General features: G+C 43.5%; 1 protein-coding gene across 3 annotated transcripts in view; it reads right to left on the reverse strand.

Moving 5' to 3' along the window:
- Positions 1 to 14,086, reverse strand: part of CUBN (cubilin) — a 280,926-nt gene that overhangs the window by 121,208 nt on the left and 145,632 nt on the right. For all 3 annotated transcript variants that reach the window (XM_060006307.1, XM_060006306.1, XM_060006305.1), the window contains exons 33-35: positions 4,737 to 4,896; positions 2,371 to 2,484; positions 538 to 648 (exon numbers count right to left, since the gene is read on the reverse strand). In XM_060006307.1, the coding sequence (XP_059862290.1) occupies positions 538 to 648; positions 2,371 to 2,484; positions 4,737 to 4,896 (385 nt within the window). The remainder of the gene's footprint in view (positions 1 to 537; positions 649 to 2,370; positions 2,485 to 4,736; positions 4,897 to 14,086) is intronic.

Consider the following 14,086-nt stretch of genomic DNA (forward strand, 5'->3'; position numbering starts at 1 on the left):
AGGAGTGACTCATGGAGAATGTTTAAATAACCTGAGATTATTTTGCTTGAGAACATTTCAGAAACTATTTAGCAGCAATCCCTAATTTCTACTGGGATGTTTTACAAACAGAACTCTAGATTACCTATCTACTATCTATCTATCTATCTGTTCTTTTGTTTCCACTGAGGACAAAACCAAAAGAAACATGCTCAATTTGAGTACCAGCACTGTGGTCAAATGTTAATAAGAAATTTCTCAGAGAATGCTACTTAATGCTGGAATGCACTGCATTTCACTACTGTCTAAAGCAATCACAACCTTCAATTAAAAAAATACATATATAAACTATTCATGTCCTTGAATATGAACAAGCTGAGTTTCTTGAACACCATATTACATCCTGCTTTCTTAGCCTCTCGTTATCTTTACATGGCTTATGACGCTCTTCATAGTTATTGGAAACATTCTAACCTGGAATGACAGCATATACACACGTAAGCACAGAAACTGTAAAAAGCCAAGGCCACAGATGTGAGCGAGTGAGCGCGGCAGTACCTCGGAGGGGCGCATCATCACGACTGCCGTCCAAAATCTCTAAGAAGTCTCGAGTACACGTTGTGCTGCTTTCAAGTCCAAAGTGGCTAAAGGAGAGGGTGATATGATTGACTGAAAGGGAAAAAGAGAAGACTCTTTAATAACGTTCTGGCAAACAAAACATACAGGGAATGCTATTTCACCTCTGATCCTTTCTCCTGCTGTTTCTCCAGCAGGGGAGCCATGAATCTGGCAGATGTGCACAGGGGGACGGATGGGGGAGGGGGGTGAAGAGGAGAAGTATCAACCGCTCTGCTGAAAGCTTTCCTTTGAAGAGTAATTGAATCCATGCTTTCGAAAATGTCTGTAGATTCTGAAACGCTGGTACTGGGAAGAGAACCCTTGGAGAAGGGCCCTTGGGTGGGTTTATTTCACGGACGATGGGGAATGCATCCACTGTTGCTGTGTTCCTCGCAGAAGTATTTTTCTTAATAGAATAGTTTCCTTAAATTCTAATTCTTTACCTGCGCTTGTATATATGACATTTTCCTCTCCGGCACACGTATCCTAGCATTCTCGGTGTTACTTTAAGGCCAGAACCCGGGAAACGGAAGTTCATTCATTTATAAAGAGAGCTTTGAATTACTTGCAGAAAGGTATGTGCCTGGGTACATTTTCCTTTTGTTTTCTTCCAGGGTCCCAAATCTTCTGAATAGGATCTTTCCCTATTGCTGTCTTTATACCAGTGACCTCTTTCATCTAAATGCTTTAGAATGGTTTAGAAATTATCCTTAGGTGCCAGACTGTGGAACTCGAGGCAGGGGACTTCTTTACTCAAGGCTAAGTTCCTGGCTACTTTCTTTGCCTAAGGATTACATCACTGACCCCCAAATGACATGCAGGGCAATCAAGATACCCTTCTGTTAATGCTTAACATGCCTAGGAAAAATGTTAGAGAATATTTAAGCCAAACTCTTCTTTTTTCAGATTAGCTAATGGGGCCTCATCAGCGTAAGTGACTTTCCTATTACCACACAGGTCATTAATCAGAGAGCGGAGTAAAGAACTTAATGCCATTCCCACAGGATGTCTGAAATCATCCGTTTTTCCTGAAAACCTCAAGGAAGGGCAGGGCTCCTTTGGAACGGGATTCCTAACGGCCCTGCGATCACCCTCTTCGCGGTCATTCTGCTTGAGTCTTTAGGAAACTCTTCACTTTCTCTGTAAAATGTGGACAGTAATCCTTACTACCAGAGCAGAAAACAAGCTTCTAGGATTCTAAAAAGAACACAGTGTAAGCACGTATTCCATGTTTCTTAAGGCCTATGCTGGGATTTTTTTTTAAATACGTGCATCACAGGAGAGACCAGGTTTTGTAATTAACTTCCACCTTGGTTGAAGACCAATATGCTCATAGCACTGCATCTCCAAACTAGGAGTTATTAATTTTCCAGTCTACGGTTCTTATTGTTCATTTATTCACTCAGCAACTGCCTTGAGCATCTACTGCACTCAAGGCACAGGTGTCAAAAACTATTTATTTATCCACTATTTTTGCTTACCCCCAGTCTCACACGCCTGTCATTTCAACTAGGTTACAGCTTTTTGCTTTGTTTCGTTTCCTTTGCTAGGCCTTGAAATTTAAAAAATAATTAAATGAAGAATAAACAGTAAAAGTTACTTCCTACCAGATTAGGAAACCCTTGTTCTTGTGCACATCAGGAAATGGGGCTCCCAAAAACAGGAGAGGAAGGCCATCAATTGTTACCACCGAGGAGATAAGAACATGAGTCATAGCTGGACTTTCCCACAGCCACCAAGCGTCCTGGATTCTTTTTTATTTTTGTTACTTACACGGAGGCCGGGCTTGAATTATCCAGCTGCAGTTCTGATTGTATGGATAGTTGGCAGGGAACAGGGGAGAGGATATCGTATCAACGGAGTCGGTGAGGATGTAGCCGCCGCAGGCTGAGGGACACACAAGAGCACACATCATGTCACACACTTTTGATTTTTGCTGACTCTCCAACACAATTATTTGAAGAATGAAAGCATAAATGATGTTTCCTTATTTCTGAAAGGCATGTCAAGGAAGTTCTCTGCCAAGAAAGCTGCACATAAACCCTGAGAAAGTGGCAACATACTCTACATCTGTAACAGTATTCTTCAGTTACGGGGAGTGGGGAGTGGCAAAGAACAACAGAGTAAACGGCTACGAATTGCCTGAATCATTCAACAAAACGCTGGCATTGATTCACTTACTCTGCCCACTTGCAAATTACAGACATAGGGATAATCTCTTTTACGACTGACTTTTTTTTTTTTTTTTTTTTGCGGTACGCGGGCCTCTCACTGTTGTGGCCCCTCCCGCTGCGGAGCACAGGCTCCAGATGCGCAGGCTCAGCGGCCATGGCTCACGGGCCCAGCCGCTCCGCGGCACGTGGGATCTTCCCGGACCGGGGCACGAACCCATGTCCCCTGCATCGGCAGGCGGACTCCCAACCACTGCGCCACCAGGGAAGCCCCACGACTGACTTCTTTTTTAGGAAAATAAATATTCAGTTGAAAGAGACTTCATGAGGGCGGCTGTGTGTCATCAGGGATGTGCAGAGCCCTGTGGGAGTAGAAGACGGGGGGGTGTACAAGGCATCTCATGGCGCAGACAGCGCTGAAGGAGGATTCGGGGGTGAGGGAGAGTGGCCCAGGGCAGCCCGAGCAAAGACAGAGGAGGGCACGGGCTGCACCACACACGCTTGGCCGAAGCATGGGGCGCGTGAGGAGGGTCGAGCGATGCTGGAAAAAGAGCAGGGCAGATTCTGTGCCTGTGTGGAGAAGCTTGGGCTCCACGCCCTGGTCGGTGTGGAGTCAGGACAGACAATGGAGCACTGAAGGTCAGAATCAGAACTCGCTACTGCACGTTGACTTTGGAGGAATATGGGAGAAGGGCAGGTGAGGCCGGAAGGCTACTATAGCAGCCCAGAGAAGACCCGCCGGGGACTTCTTTGCTATGAAGCAAAACGTAAGTGATTAATTAAATGAAAAGAAAGAGTGTTAAGAAGCTGTTCTTGGGCTTCCCTGGTGGCGTAGTGGTTGGGAGTCCGCCTGCCGATGCAGGGGATGCAGGTTCGTGCCCTGGTCCGGGAAGATCCCACATGCCGCGGAGCGGCTGGGCCCGTGAGCCATGGCCGCTGAGCCTGCGCGTCCGGAGCCCGTGCTCTGCAACGGGAGAGGCCACAACAGTGAGAGGCCCGCGTACGGAAAAAAAAAAAAAAAAAAAAAAAAAAAGAAGCTGTTCTTTCTTTGAAAGAACTTTGCAGTCTTCTTGCTCCAAAGCCTACAGTGCACCTTGGGCAGACCTCAACCCAGAAACTCTTCCTAGCCAGGGCTCTTTACTGCAGAATCCGGGCAAGCCAAGTCCACTGAAACAGATGAAATGACTAAATAGACCACACTTGTTTGAAATGACAAGGATCCTCCCAATAAAAATCAAAGGCGTATTAAGGGGACAACAACCCACCCAGCTCTGGGTTCCGTCTCTGACAGTGGAATAAAGGGTTAATCTCTAAAATTCCCAGATGAAAGGCAATGGGTGAAAAGGTCTAGTAGGAAGTGGTGCTTTAAGAAAAAAAAAAATGGGGAATTTCCTTGCGGTCCAGTGGTTAGGACTCAGCGCTTTCACTACTGTGGCCTGGGTTCCATGCAGGCCGCATAGTGCGGCCAAAAAAAAAAAAAAGAAAAGAAAAGAGAAAAGAAGAAATCAATGGAAAACAATACTGATTCTTCAGGTGGAGGGCAACCACTACCTTGAGGGTTAGAACCTGACTTTATATTACAAGAAAGTCTTGTAATTTATAGTAGCGTATCTCTTAGCATAAAACTTTGGATAAATACTAGATAATATATCTGTGAATAAATGAACCTGGATAAACACTTCTTTAATAGTGTCTCTAATATTAAAGGCACTTTTAAGTGTTATTCTGAAAATGTGCTTGAGAGATACAGCGATCCCAAGGAAGTTCGCGTCACCTTAGTTGGACAAAGGAAAAGTTAAAAGTATCAACAGTTGGAATCATTGCAAACCACGGTTCCTTTGTTCTACTGAAATTGTCGCATGTTAAGTAGAAAGCTGGGACCGATTTCGGTCTCATTTTACTGCAGCACCAAGAGGGGCACTTAAGAACAGATGGTTTGTGCTTCCGGGAGACCCGCGCGGAACTTGCCTTGTCTGAAGTGAGCGCGGAACCCCCGGCTCTGTCTGGAAGGGCCAGACTGAAATCGCAGGAAGAGGCTGTTTCCTGAAGAGGTGAAGGGGTTCCTCAGCTGCTGTCTTCCACACACACCGGCAAGGCGAGGTGCTGCAGAGCTTAAACCATCAAATGCCTACAAAGAAACACAACAGGGAACACAGCGGTTCAGAACTTCAGATCTGCCTGTACAAGGCGCCTGTTCCGTGGAGTACCTGCACGTCGGTGACCTAGTAGAAAACACATTTGCTGGAATCCAGTGCTTCATTTTATTGTCTTGTCACTTGGGTCCATTGGAGTCTCTGAGTCTTTGGTCATTTCTAGGAAAACTAGGGATTTCAGTAGGAGTTTCTGTGCCCAAGAAACTCGCCATTAGATCCCTGGATGTCTTTATAAATGCCAGGCCTTTCCCTGCTTTCTAACTCTCCTGACTCCAGGGCAGTTACATCATGGGCCATGCTCACATGTGCTGACACAAGAATGAACATGGAGCAAATACATAAGAAATAATGAGGAGGAATCATTCATTTTCAGAAACCCAGCCTTTGCTGGAACTTTATGCTCTTCATGGGGTCATGGTCAAGAGGAAGAGAAATGGTAGAATTCTTTCAAATGACGTAGTGATGTGAGGCTGATTTAGAAAATTACCTCATTAGTTTAAAAAAGATATTGGGCTCTGTGCTGCCCAGTTCTGCACTGGGACTTAGCTGACCTTCCATATGTGCCAGTGGAACAGAGTTTACATTACAGACCCCCAAAATTGCTGTACTGGTGTGTGAAATTGAAGCTTGCGCATTTTCTTGGGATTCTGTGTGTCTGGTGTGAATCTTAGAATGCTCTTATGTGTAAACTGGGGGGAAATGAGTTCTTTGTCTCTGGATGATAATAATAATGACAGCAACCGTTCATTAAACGTTTACTATGAGCCAGGAACTGGATTCAGCCTTTCACATATACTCTCCAGTTTCCTCCTCCCCAGATTCCCTCCATTTTCAAGAAGAGGATAACGGATGCACAGAGAGCTCACTGATGTGACCAAGACACACAGTTCCTAAGAGGGAGCAGGACACGGTGAACCAGACAGCTAGGTTCTGGAGTCCAGAATTAAACCTTTCGTTTTGTCCAATGCAAGATTTCAATTAAGCAAGATAGATGCATCAGCTGGCCAACCGCCAGGGTGGGAGTAAAAGTATGAGGTTAAAATATGACTGTTTCATGCAACATAAATTGCTATTTACATTTCATAAGAAAGCCCTGGGAGAAAACAGAAAGTCGGGAACTTAATACAAGGAAGGTACACACAAGTGACTTTAGAATACCTAGTGATTACAATCAGCGTTCTCCTTAGCACGTAAGTGTGACTGGGAGGCTATTCTCAGTTTAATTTGTATGAGCACATGAGTCAAACATCAATAGGACCTTTAACTCTAATGAGGGGCGAAAACTTTTACGATGATGGATTTCACATAAATGCTCTGGAGCATCACTTCTTTTTTCTTTGTTTCCCTCAATGTCCTAATCTTTAAATCTATATATCCAATAAAACGTTAAAACTGATTTTCACTCAACATTTAAAGGTTGATTAAAAACTAAATGATATATTCTCAACCAATTCAAAATATAGTTTGCAATCTAGTGTGACTGCCTCTTCTGAATACCTTGAATAGGAGCCAAACCCACACACACGCCATCATTACACAACCTCTTATACTGCATTTACACTGCAACCTACTCGCAAGTATTACCACCATGGGTTTAATCCAAGATTTGTTTATCTCTGTACTTGGTTTTAAACTTTCCTGAGTTTATAGCTATAATAACGTAGGATTTCAGTAATGTTATATTAATACTATCTTGCTTTAAAGACTACCCTCTTAGAACATCTGGGGTCCAGGGGTCTGGGGAATATGGCAACCGACCCTTGGTCAAGAGTGCTTGTACAAGACCACTTGCTTCTCTCAAGGTGACTGGTTTGTTTGCTTAAAAGAGCATTTCTTAAACTTCAGTGGAACATGGGTTCTATGAGGTTTATAGACGTCCCCCAAAAAGCAACAAACAACACCCAACGATACACACACATGCAGAGGATTTTTACAAGTCCATGAACTCACAAAGCCAAGACTCCTCTAGTTTCCTTTCTCTCTCTCCAAATTCAGAGGGCTAGGGAGTAAGTAGATATTGTTCCTTCCCTTTCTAAGTTGTCTTCCTCTCTCTGAATGGTTGAAATCCTCTTAAGGCAAAATAAGGAAGGTAGAAAGTGAAGGCGAAAGTCATTCAGAAAGTCCCATGAATGAACCATTTCCCTGGAGGTTCTTTAAAAGAACACATCTTCTAGGAGGTCTACATGTTTCCAGCCCCTCCTACCCCCGAGATCCTGGAATCACAGGACTCTGGCTGAAATCCATACACCTGGGGCATTACTTCACAAGGAACAGATCCAAGATAGAAGGTTTCCAATGTCCCTAAATCAAAATTATATACCAATGTCACCCTACATTTGGTTAGCATGTTGTAATTTTACAAGCACCAGTGCAAACATCTCTAAAACTAGTCCTCAACAGCATGTGATGTTTTTTGTTTTTTTAGTGAAGAAAGTGAGACTTCACAAGTGTGCTAGCTACTATTGTCTCATCCAATGGGAGCTAGTGACCCACGATCATGGAGCTAGTGACCCACGATCACGGAGCTACTGAGTAGCAGAACCAGGAACTTAATTCTTCTCTCTCCAAATTCTGTATTATATCATGTTACTTCTCTTTACAATGTGTATGATAGTTATTAAGTTATATGTTCCCAATTACCATTTTATGAAAGTGTAAGACCTCACGTTATCAAGGAGACAGCTGGGGTCTTCTTTTTTTTAACAGTTTGGAATAGCAGTCCTTTTATTTGAGAGTAATATCAAATCAATTTAAGCGTTCATTTATAAAATTATAAGGAATCCAACCTCCACTGAGTTATCAAGCTCCGAGCCCAATATGACTCTCTTTTGCCATAATCCCACATTGAAATGCTGATTTTACCAACAGGTCCTTGAAAAGATGCTCAAGACAATTAATCACCAGGAAAATGCAAATCAAAACCAGAATGAGATATCATCCCACACCTGGCAGAATGAAGGCCATCATCAAAAAGACTGCAAAGAAGTGTTGGTGATACTGTGGAGAAAAGGGAACCCTGGTGCACTGTGGGTGGGAATGTAAATTGCTACAGCCACTATGGAGGTTCCTTAAAAAACTAAAAATAGAACTACCATATGACCCAGCAATCCCACTACTGGGCAGATACCCTGAGAAAACCATAATTAAAAAAGAGTCATGTACCACAGTGTTCATTGCAGCTCTATTTACAATAGGCAGGACATGGAAGCAACCTAAGTGTCCATCGACAGAAGAATGGATAAAGAAGATGTGGCATATATATACAATGGAATATTACTCGGTCACAAAAAAGAATGAAATCTTGCCATTTGTGACAACATGAACGGATCTAAAGGGTATGGTGCTAAGTAAAATAAGTCAGACAGAGAAAGACTACTACTATATGATCTCACTTACATGTGGAATCTAAAAAATAAAACAAATGAACAAATATAACAAAACAGAAACAGAGCTATGGATACAGAGAACAAACAGGTGGTTGTCAGAGGGGAGTGGGTGAGGGGAGGAGAGAAATAGGTGAAGGAGATTAAGAGGGACAGACTGCCAGTTACAAGATAAATGAGTCATGGGGGTGAAACATACAGTGTGAGGAACACAGTCAGTAATAATGTGGTATTTTTGCATGGTGAGGAAGGGGGTCAAAACGTACAAACCTCCCGTTACGAGATGACTAAGAACCAGGGATGTGACGTACAACATGATAAACAGAATCAACACTGCTGTATGTTACACAGGAAAGTTGTGAAGAAAGTTGTCAATCCCAAGAGCTCTCAGCACAAGGACAAATACTTTCCCTATTTCTTCTCTTTTGTGTCTATATCGGATGATGGGTGTTCACTAAACTTACTGGAGTCATCACTTCACGCTGTACGTAGGTCACATCATTATGCTGTACACCTCACCTTACACAGTGTTGTGTGTTAATTATATCTCAATAAACCTGGAAGAAAATAAACTTGATGTAAAATTTGCAAAAAAAATTATAAGGAAAAAACTGCAGGGAAGAAAATAGGAGAAATCTTGTTGCTATTTTTTTAAATTCTAAAGTCATAAAAATTATCAGTATGCATTTCCTTTACTTCCATTTAGTTCCTAAGGCAGAGCTAGCAAATTATATTATTACTGGCTATACACATAACATATTCACATAGCTTATAGATATATAAGCCTTATGTAAGTCTACTGCCAAGAGTTTCCTGGGCCTGGGAATTGATTTTCTGATCTGTTGCTTAGGTGGTAAAAAGAGACATATACAAAACAAACAAACAAACAAAAAAGAACTGCACATTGCGACTAACTCATTTCTAGATAACTCCAGTAAAATAAAATGTTGAAGTTGAATCCACAAAAGAAAAAGCAGCCACCATCCGTGGGAGTTCCAACTACAGGGGCTCTAAAGACAGGCAGATGGAGTTAAGCAGTAATCTAATTTCTTCGCTAAAGTTAATCAGTGTCTTTACAAAGTATTCAGAGTCTGTCAGATTTCCAGATACCAGCACATACGTTAAAAATACCTGAACTTACCTCTATCGTACAAAAATAGGAGACTTTTTAAAAGAACAGAACCAGGCACATAACAGACAATAAACGTCTGATGTACAAATGAGTAAGTAAATATCGTGTATAAAGAGCATATGACCCCTGAGAACAACGGACTAAGGTTGAGGAAAACCCAGAGTTAAGAAAGAAAGCTGCTTCTTGTCTCGTGGACTGGGCAGCACAAGCGCACAGCAGGCACGACGGCGGGGAAGAGGTTATTCACCGTGGGAAAGAGGTCAAGTGGAGCTGCTTCCGGACCCAGAGGGCAGTGGAGGAGGCTCCGATCAAGGTCAGGGGCCAGGCCACACACGCAGCAGCCAGGTGCCCTCTCACGGGCTGTGCCAGCCCCTCACCAGGACCACGAGAGGAGGAGGATGGCGGAAGGTGGGTGCAGGACACCGGACCGACCCCCAAGGCCCAGAGTATCCAGGACACATGACATTACGGTACCACCGGGGACCCTCTATATACCCTGAGCTGTAGCCAGAGGGTAGAACTGAGCCAAACATTTATGAACTTTAATACTTGATGCTTTATAATGTTAAGGAGATCTGAGTAAATATCAACCCCTTTTCAAAGCTGACATGTGTCAACTGCAGCACCAAGTGACGGGGAGGCAAACCATTCCAACGAGAGACCAGCACCCCTTCCGGATGACGTTTAGAGAGGCCAGTGGTCAGAGTCCAGGGACCGGCAATTTGAGAAAATAAAGGAGCCAAGCAAAGGGAACCTTTCGCCTTTCCATATACTTACTGATGATGGAAATATGTATTATATAACAACATGTATTCTTTAAAAGCAGGTGGCAGAATTCCTTTCAAAGAGAAAAAAACAGAAGGTGTTTATTTAGCAAAACACCCTCGCAGGCTCTCAGAGAACGACTGCCAGGGGAGAGATGCTACGTGACTTACTGTGGACGGGTCTCTCTCCTCTCTGTCCTTCAGCTGCCTAATCTGTAAAACTGGACTGACATGAGAATATCGTTCATACTGTTCGTCAGAATTAAATAAGTTAAAAGGCATAAAGGTACGTCGGGTCGTTTCTGGCACACAGTAAGTACTTAATAGATATTAGCCTCTGCTATTAAAGTGGGATGAAGAGATCACTAAATTGCTGTTTAAGAAATGGATAAAACATCGTAGGGAGGGAATGGGAAAGCTAGGGAGGCAAAGACAAAAAGAGGTCCAAAGGTGGGGGTTCATCCGGCACGACGGGAGCCTGAGTTGGAGACATAATCCATGAAAACTGTCCAGCTGGGGTGGTGGGGTGAGCACAGGGTGGCAACTTCTGACCTGGCCCCCAGTGCTTCACGCCCTGTGCAGCCTCTTCCCCGGAGGGTGGCATGGACCTAACGACCTGCTTCTGATAAACAGGACAAGGTCAGAGTGAGGGGTCTCACTGCCATGGCTCGGTTGGGACAGATGGACCCTTGCATCTTGCTGGCAGCCCCTCTTGTTGAAACTGTCCCCTGCGCCCTGGACTGCTCGCCCTGAGGAAGCAGCTGCTGTGCTGTGGGATGCTCTGCAGAGAGGCCGCGTGGCGAGGGGCTGAGGGAGGCCTCTAGCCACAGCCTGCAAAGAACCGAATCCTGCCAACGGCCACGTGGTAAGTCACACCAGGGTTCCTGACCCACAGAAACTAGAATTATTGTTGTTTTGAGCTATTACGTTTGGGGATACGTTTGTAGGCAGCAACAAATAACCAATCCAGGGGGTGTGAAATGAGGCACTGAGCAAGGAATGCACACTGGAGTTTTTAGGGCAAGGATGTCTAATATCACATTTTAGCTCACCTGCAATATTTAGGCAGTCTACCATATAATAGAGCCTCACGTGTGTAGTATTTTGGAGAAATAAAGCAGAGAGGTCTAAATCCTAACTTTTTCTTAAAAAGGGGTAGAGAGAAAGGGAACGGCCATAAGAAGCAAGAGACAGAGGCCTTGAAATGTAAACAGTGACAAGAAACGGACATCTGGGTGACCACTCCCCCCCGCCTCACTTCTCCACACAAGAGTCCCTGGAAATATTATGGGACGATGGGTTTCCCAGGCCTCTGAGTCTCCTTTCCCTCACCTGGAGCGACCCCCTGTGTCACCTTCCACTGAAGGGACCAAAAGTCATTCATGGAACTTAGTGACTTGGAAATTACTTGAGGTCTAAGGGGTGACTGGCTGTAGTGACGGGGCAGCCGGGGGGTGGGCTGAGTTGTGTACACAAAGGGAAGAAATGGAGAGAGAGCGGCATCTCCACTGTCCTTGGAACCGCTGGCCCTCCCCGAGGAGCTGCCGTGGTGACGGTGACCTGCCTGGAGTGAGATGCGCATTCAGCGAATGTGTTACCCTGATGGCGAACGCCCTTGTTTTCTTTCCTTATTTCTTCCTTAGTTCTTTGGAAAGTAAAGCTATCACAGCTTGTTCAAGAATTCATAAGATCGTTAATGCAGCAGGTTGAGTTGGGGATGACAAAGTATCCGGTCTAGTTCAGGAAGAACAGTGATTTCCTTAAAAATCTCTGTGTTCCTCTCCAATCATTTTCCCTACAACACCAAACCCGGCTTCACAGCACAGCTTCAAAAATGTCCAAAAAGTGGAGCCTAAGTGGATGTCAACACTCACACTCGTCTCAAACCACCCTGTTCATGGCCTCTCAGTGCTCAGCCTTCACTGACAGGCTACATACGGGATTCGGCCCATCTGACATGTTCCATCTGACCGACTAAGGCCCAGAGGAGAGCACAGTGACCTTAGGTTCAGAACACCTGGGAAGCACAGGGATCTCGTGATCAGAACACCTGGAAGCACTCTGAGAGTCAGAACACCTAGACTCCAGTCCTGGGTCCATCTGGGATACTTGTTTGTTCCTGCACTTCAGAAGCTTCTAGTTATGAGTTTCATCGTCTTAAAAATGGGGGTAGATAATATGAAGGTAAGTTTCTCCTGTTTCATGATAGGAATGCTCACGCACACATTTTTTAGTGGAATTTGGCAACACAGGAAATGTAAAAGTTAGCTCTTTCACTTCCGGGCGTCTACCCGAGACAAACTCTTGCATGACTGCATTCAAAAATGTGGACAAGAATGTTCCTTGCTGAGGGTTGCCATAGTACAACATCAGAAGCAACTGAAATGTGCACTAACAGTACGTGGGTACGTGACTCATGGGATGTTGATAGAGTGGAATCTTGTATGGTGGCAAAAAGAATGCATTCGATCTGAATGCACCACAGTGCAGAAAAACGTTCAAAACAGATTGTTGGATGAAAAGAGTGGATGGAAGAATATGTGTTATGTTGTATTATGTTCCTCAGATAAATAAATTGTACATAATAATTTATTTACTTGAACATAATACATTTACTTGATGTACATAATACAACATAACACATATTTGTAAAACACGCAGAATAACATTACATACTGTATACAGATGCACACATACCATGAAAAAGTACCAAAGTAGTCATGGGAATTGTAAACACAATTTCTCATAAATTGCTTTCCTCTGGGCCAGGGGCTGGGAATGGAACAGTGTGGGCTACACATGGGGCCTCAAAAGGAATGCATTTCTTTTGGTAGAAAAAAAACAAAACAAAGAACTTGAAGCAAATACGGCCAAATATTGAGATTTAGCAAGGAGGATGTTTTTGTTCATGCTATACTTTACATGCGTTGTGTAGCTGATACTTTTCTGTAGATTTAAAATATTTCATAATAGAGTTTTCAATTAGAAAAAGAGAATCTATATAAAGGAAATAATGGGAAATGTAGACTAAGATTTACATATAAATATGCTCTTCAGAGCATTATTATAATAAGAAAAGAATAGAAGTAACCTAAGTGATCAATGATAAGCTAGTGCTTAACTCAATTCTACGGTGTCCATGTAACTGATTATATGGCCAAAGAAACTCTTCTTAAGAAGAAGCATATTAAATAAGCTAAGTGAAAAAAGGCAGGATACAAAACTATACGCAGTTTTATATTAACTCTCTTCGTGTCTGTGTGTGTAAGTGTGCATGTGTGTGTTTCTGTAGGAAATGAGCCAAGATGTTAATAGTTTGTATTGCAATATTATGGATGCCATCAATTTCTTATTTTTTCTTTTCTGTATTTTAGAAACTTAGTATGAGGACCATATAAAAATTTAAAATAACATATATATTTAAAGTGCTCAAGTGTTTAGCCAGACGGACATGTAAATGACCCCATACAGAGACAGGAAAATATGCTACTCATATAACTGTACTGCAGTACCTAAGCCAGGTGGCTATTCACGCCATTTAATCTAGCCTTCTGCTGCCTGACGGAATGTATCAAGGATATGGCTTCTGTTTTAAGATTTCCAAGACACGTGCTAGTTGGCTACTACGTACAACCGTAGTCCAGCCCTCTCTCCAAGCTCCAGGCTCAGCTTTCTGACTGCATTCCAGACACCATTGCTGGTATGTTCCATCAACCTTGGAAGTCAACGTCTCAAACTGAGATCATCGCCCCCTCCCCCTAATTCCTCCTGCACCTTCATTTCTTTTTTTTTTTTTTTTTCCGGTACTCGGGCCTCTCACTGTTGTGGCCTCTCCCGTTGTGGAGCACAGGCTCCGGACCCGCAGGCTCAGCGGCCATGGCTCACG

The sequence above is a fragment of the Delphinus delphis genome, chromosome 2 (assembly GCF_949987515.2).
Source record: "Delphinus delphis chromosome 2, mDelDel1.2, whole genome shotgun sequence".
Lineage (NCBI taxonomy): Eukaryota > Metazoa > Chordata > Mammalia > Artiodactyla > Delphinidae > Delphinus > Delphinus delphis.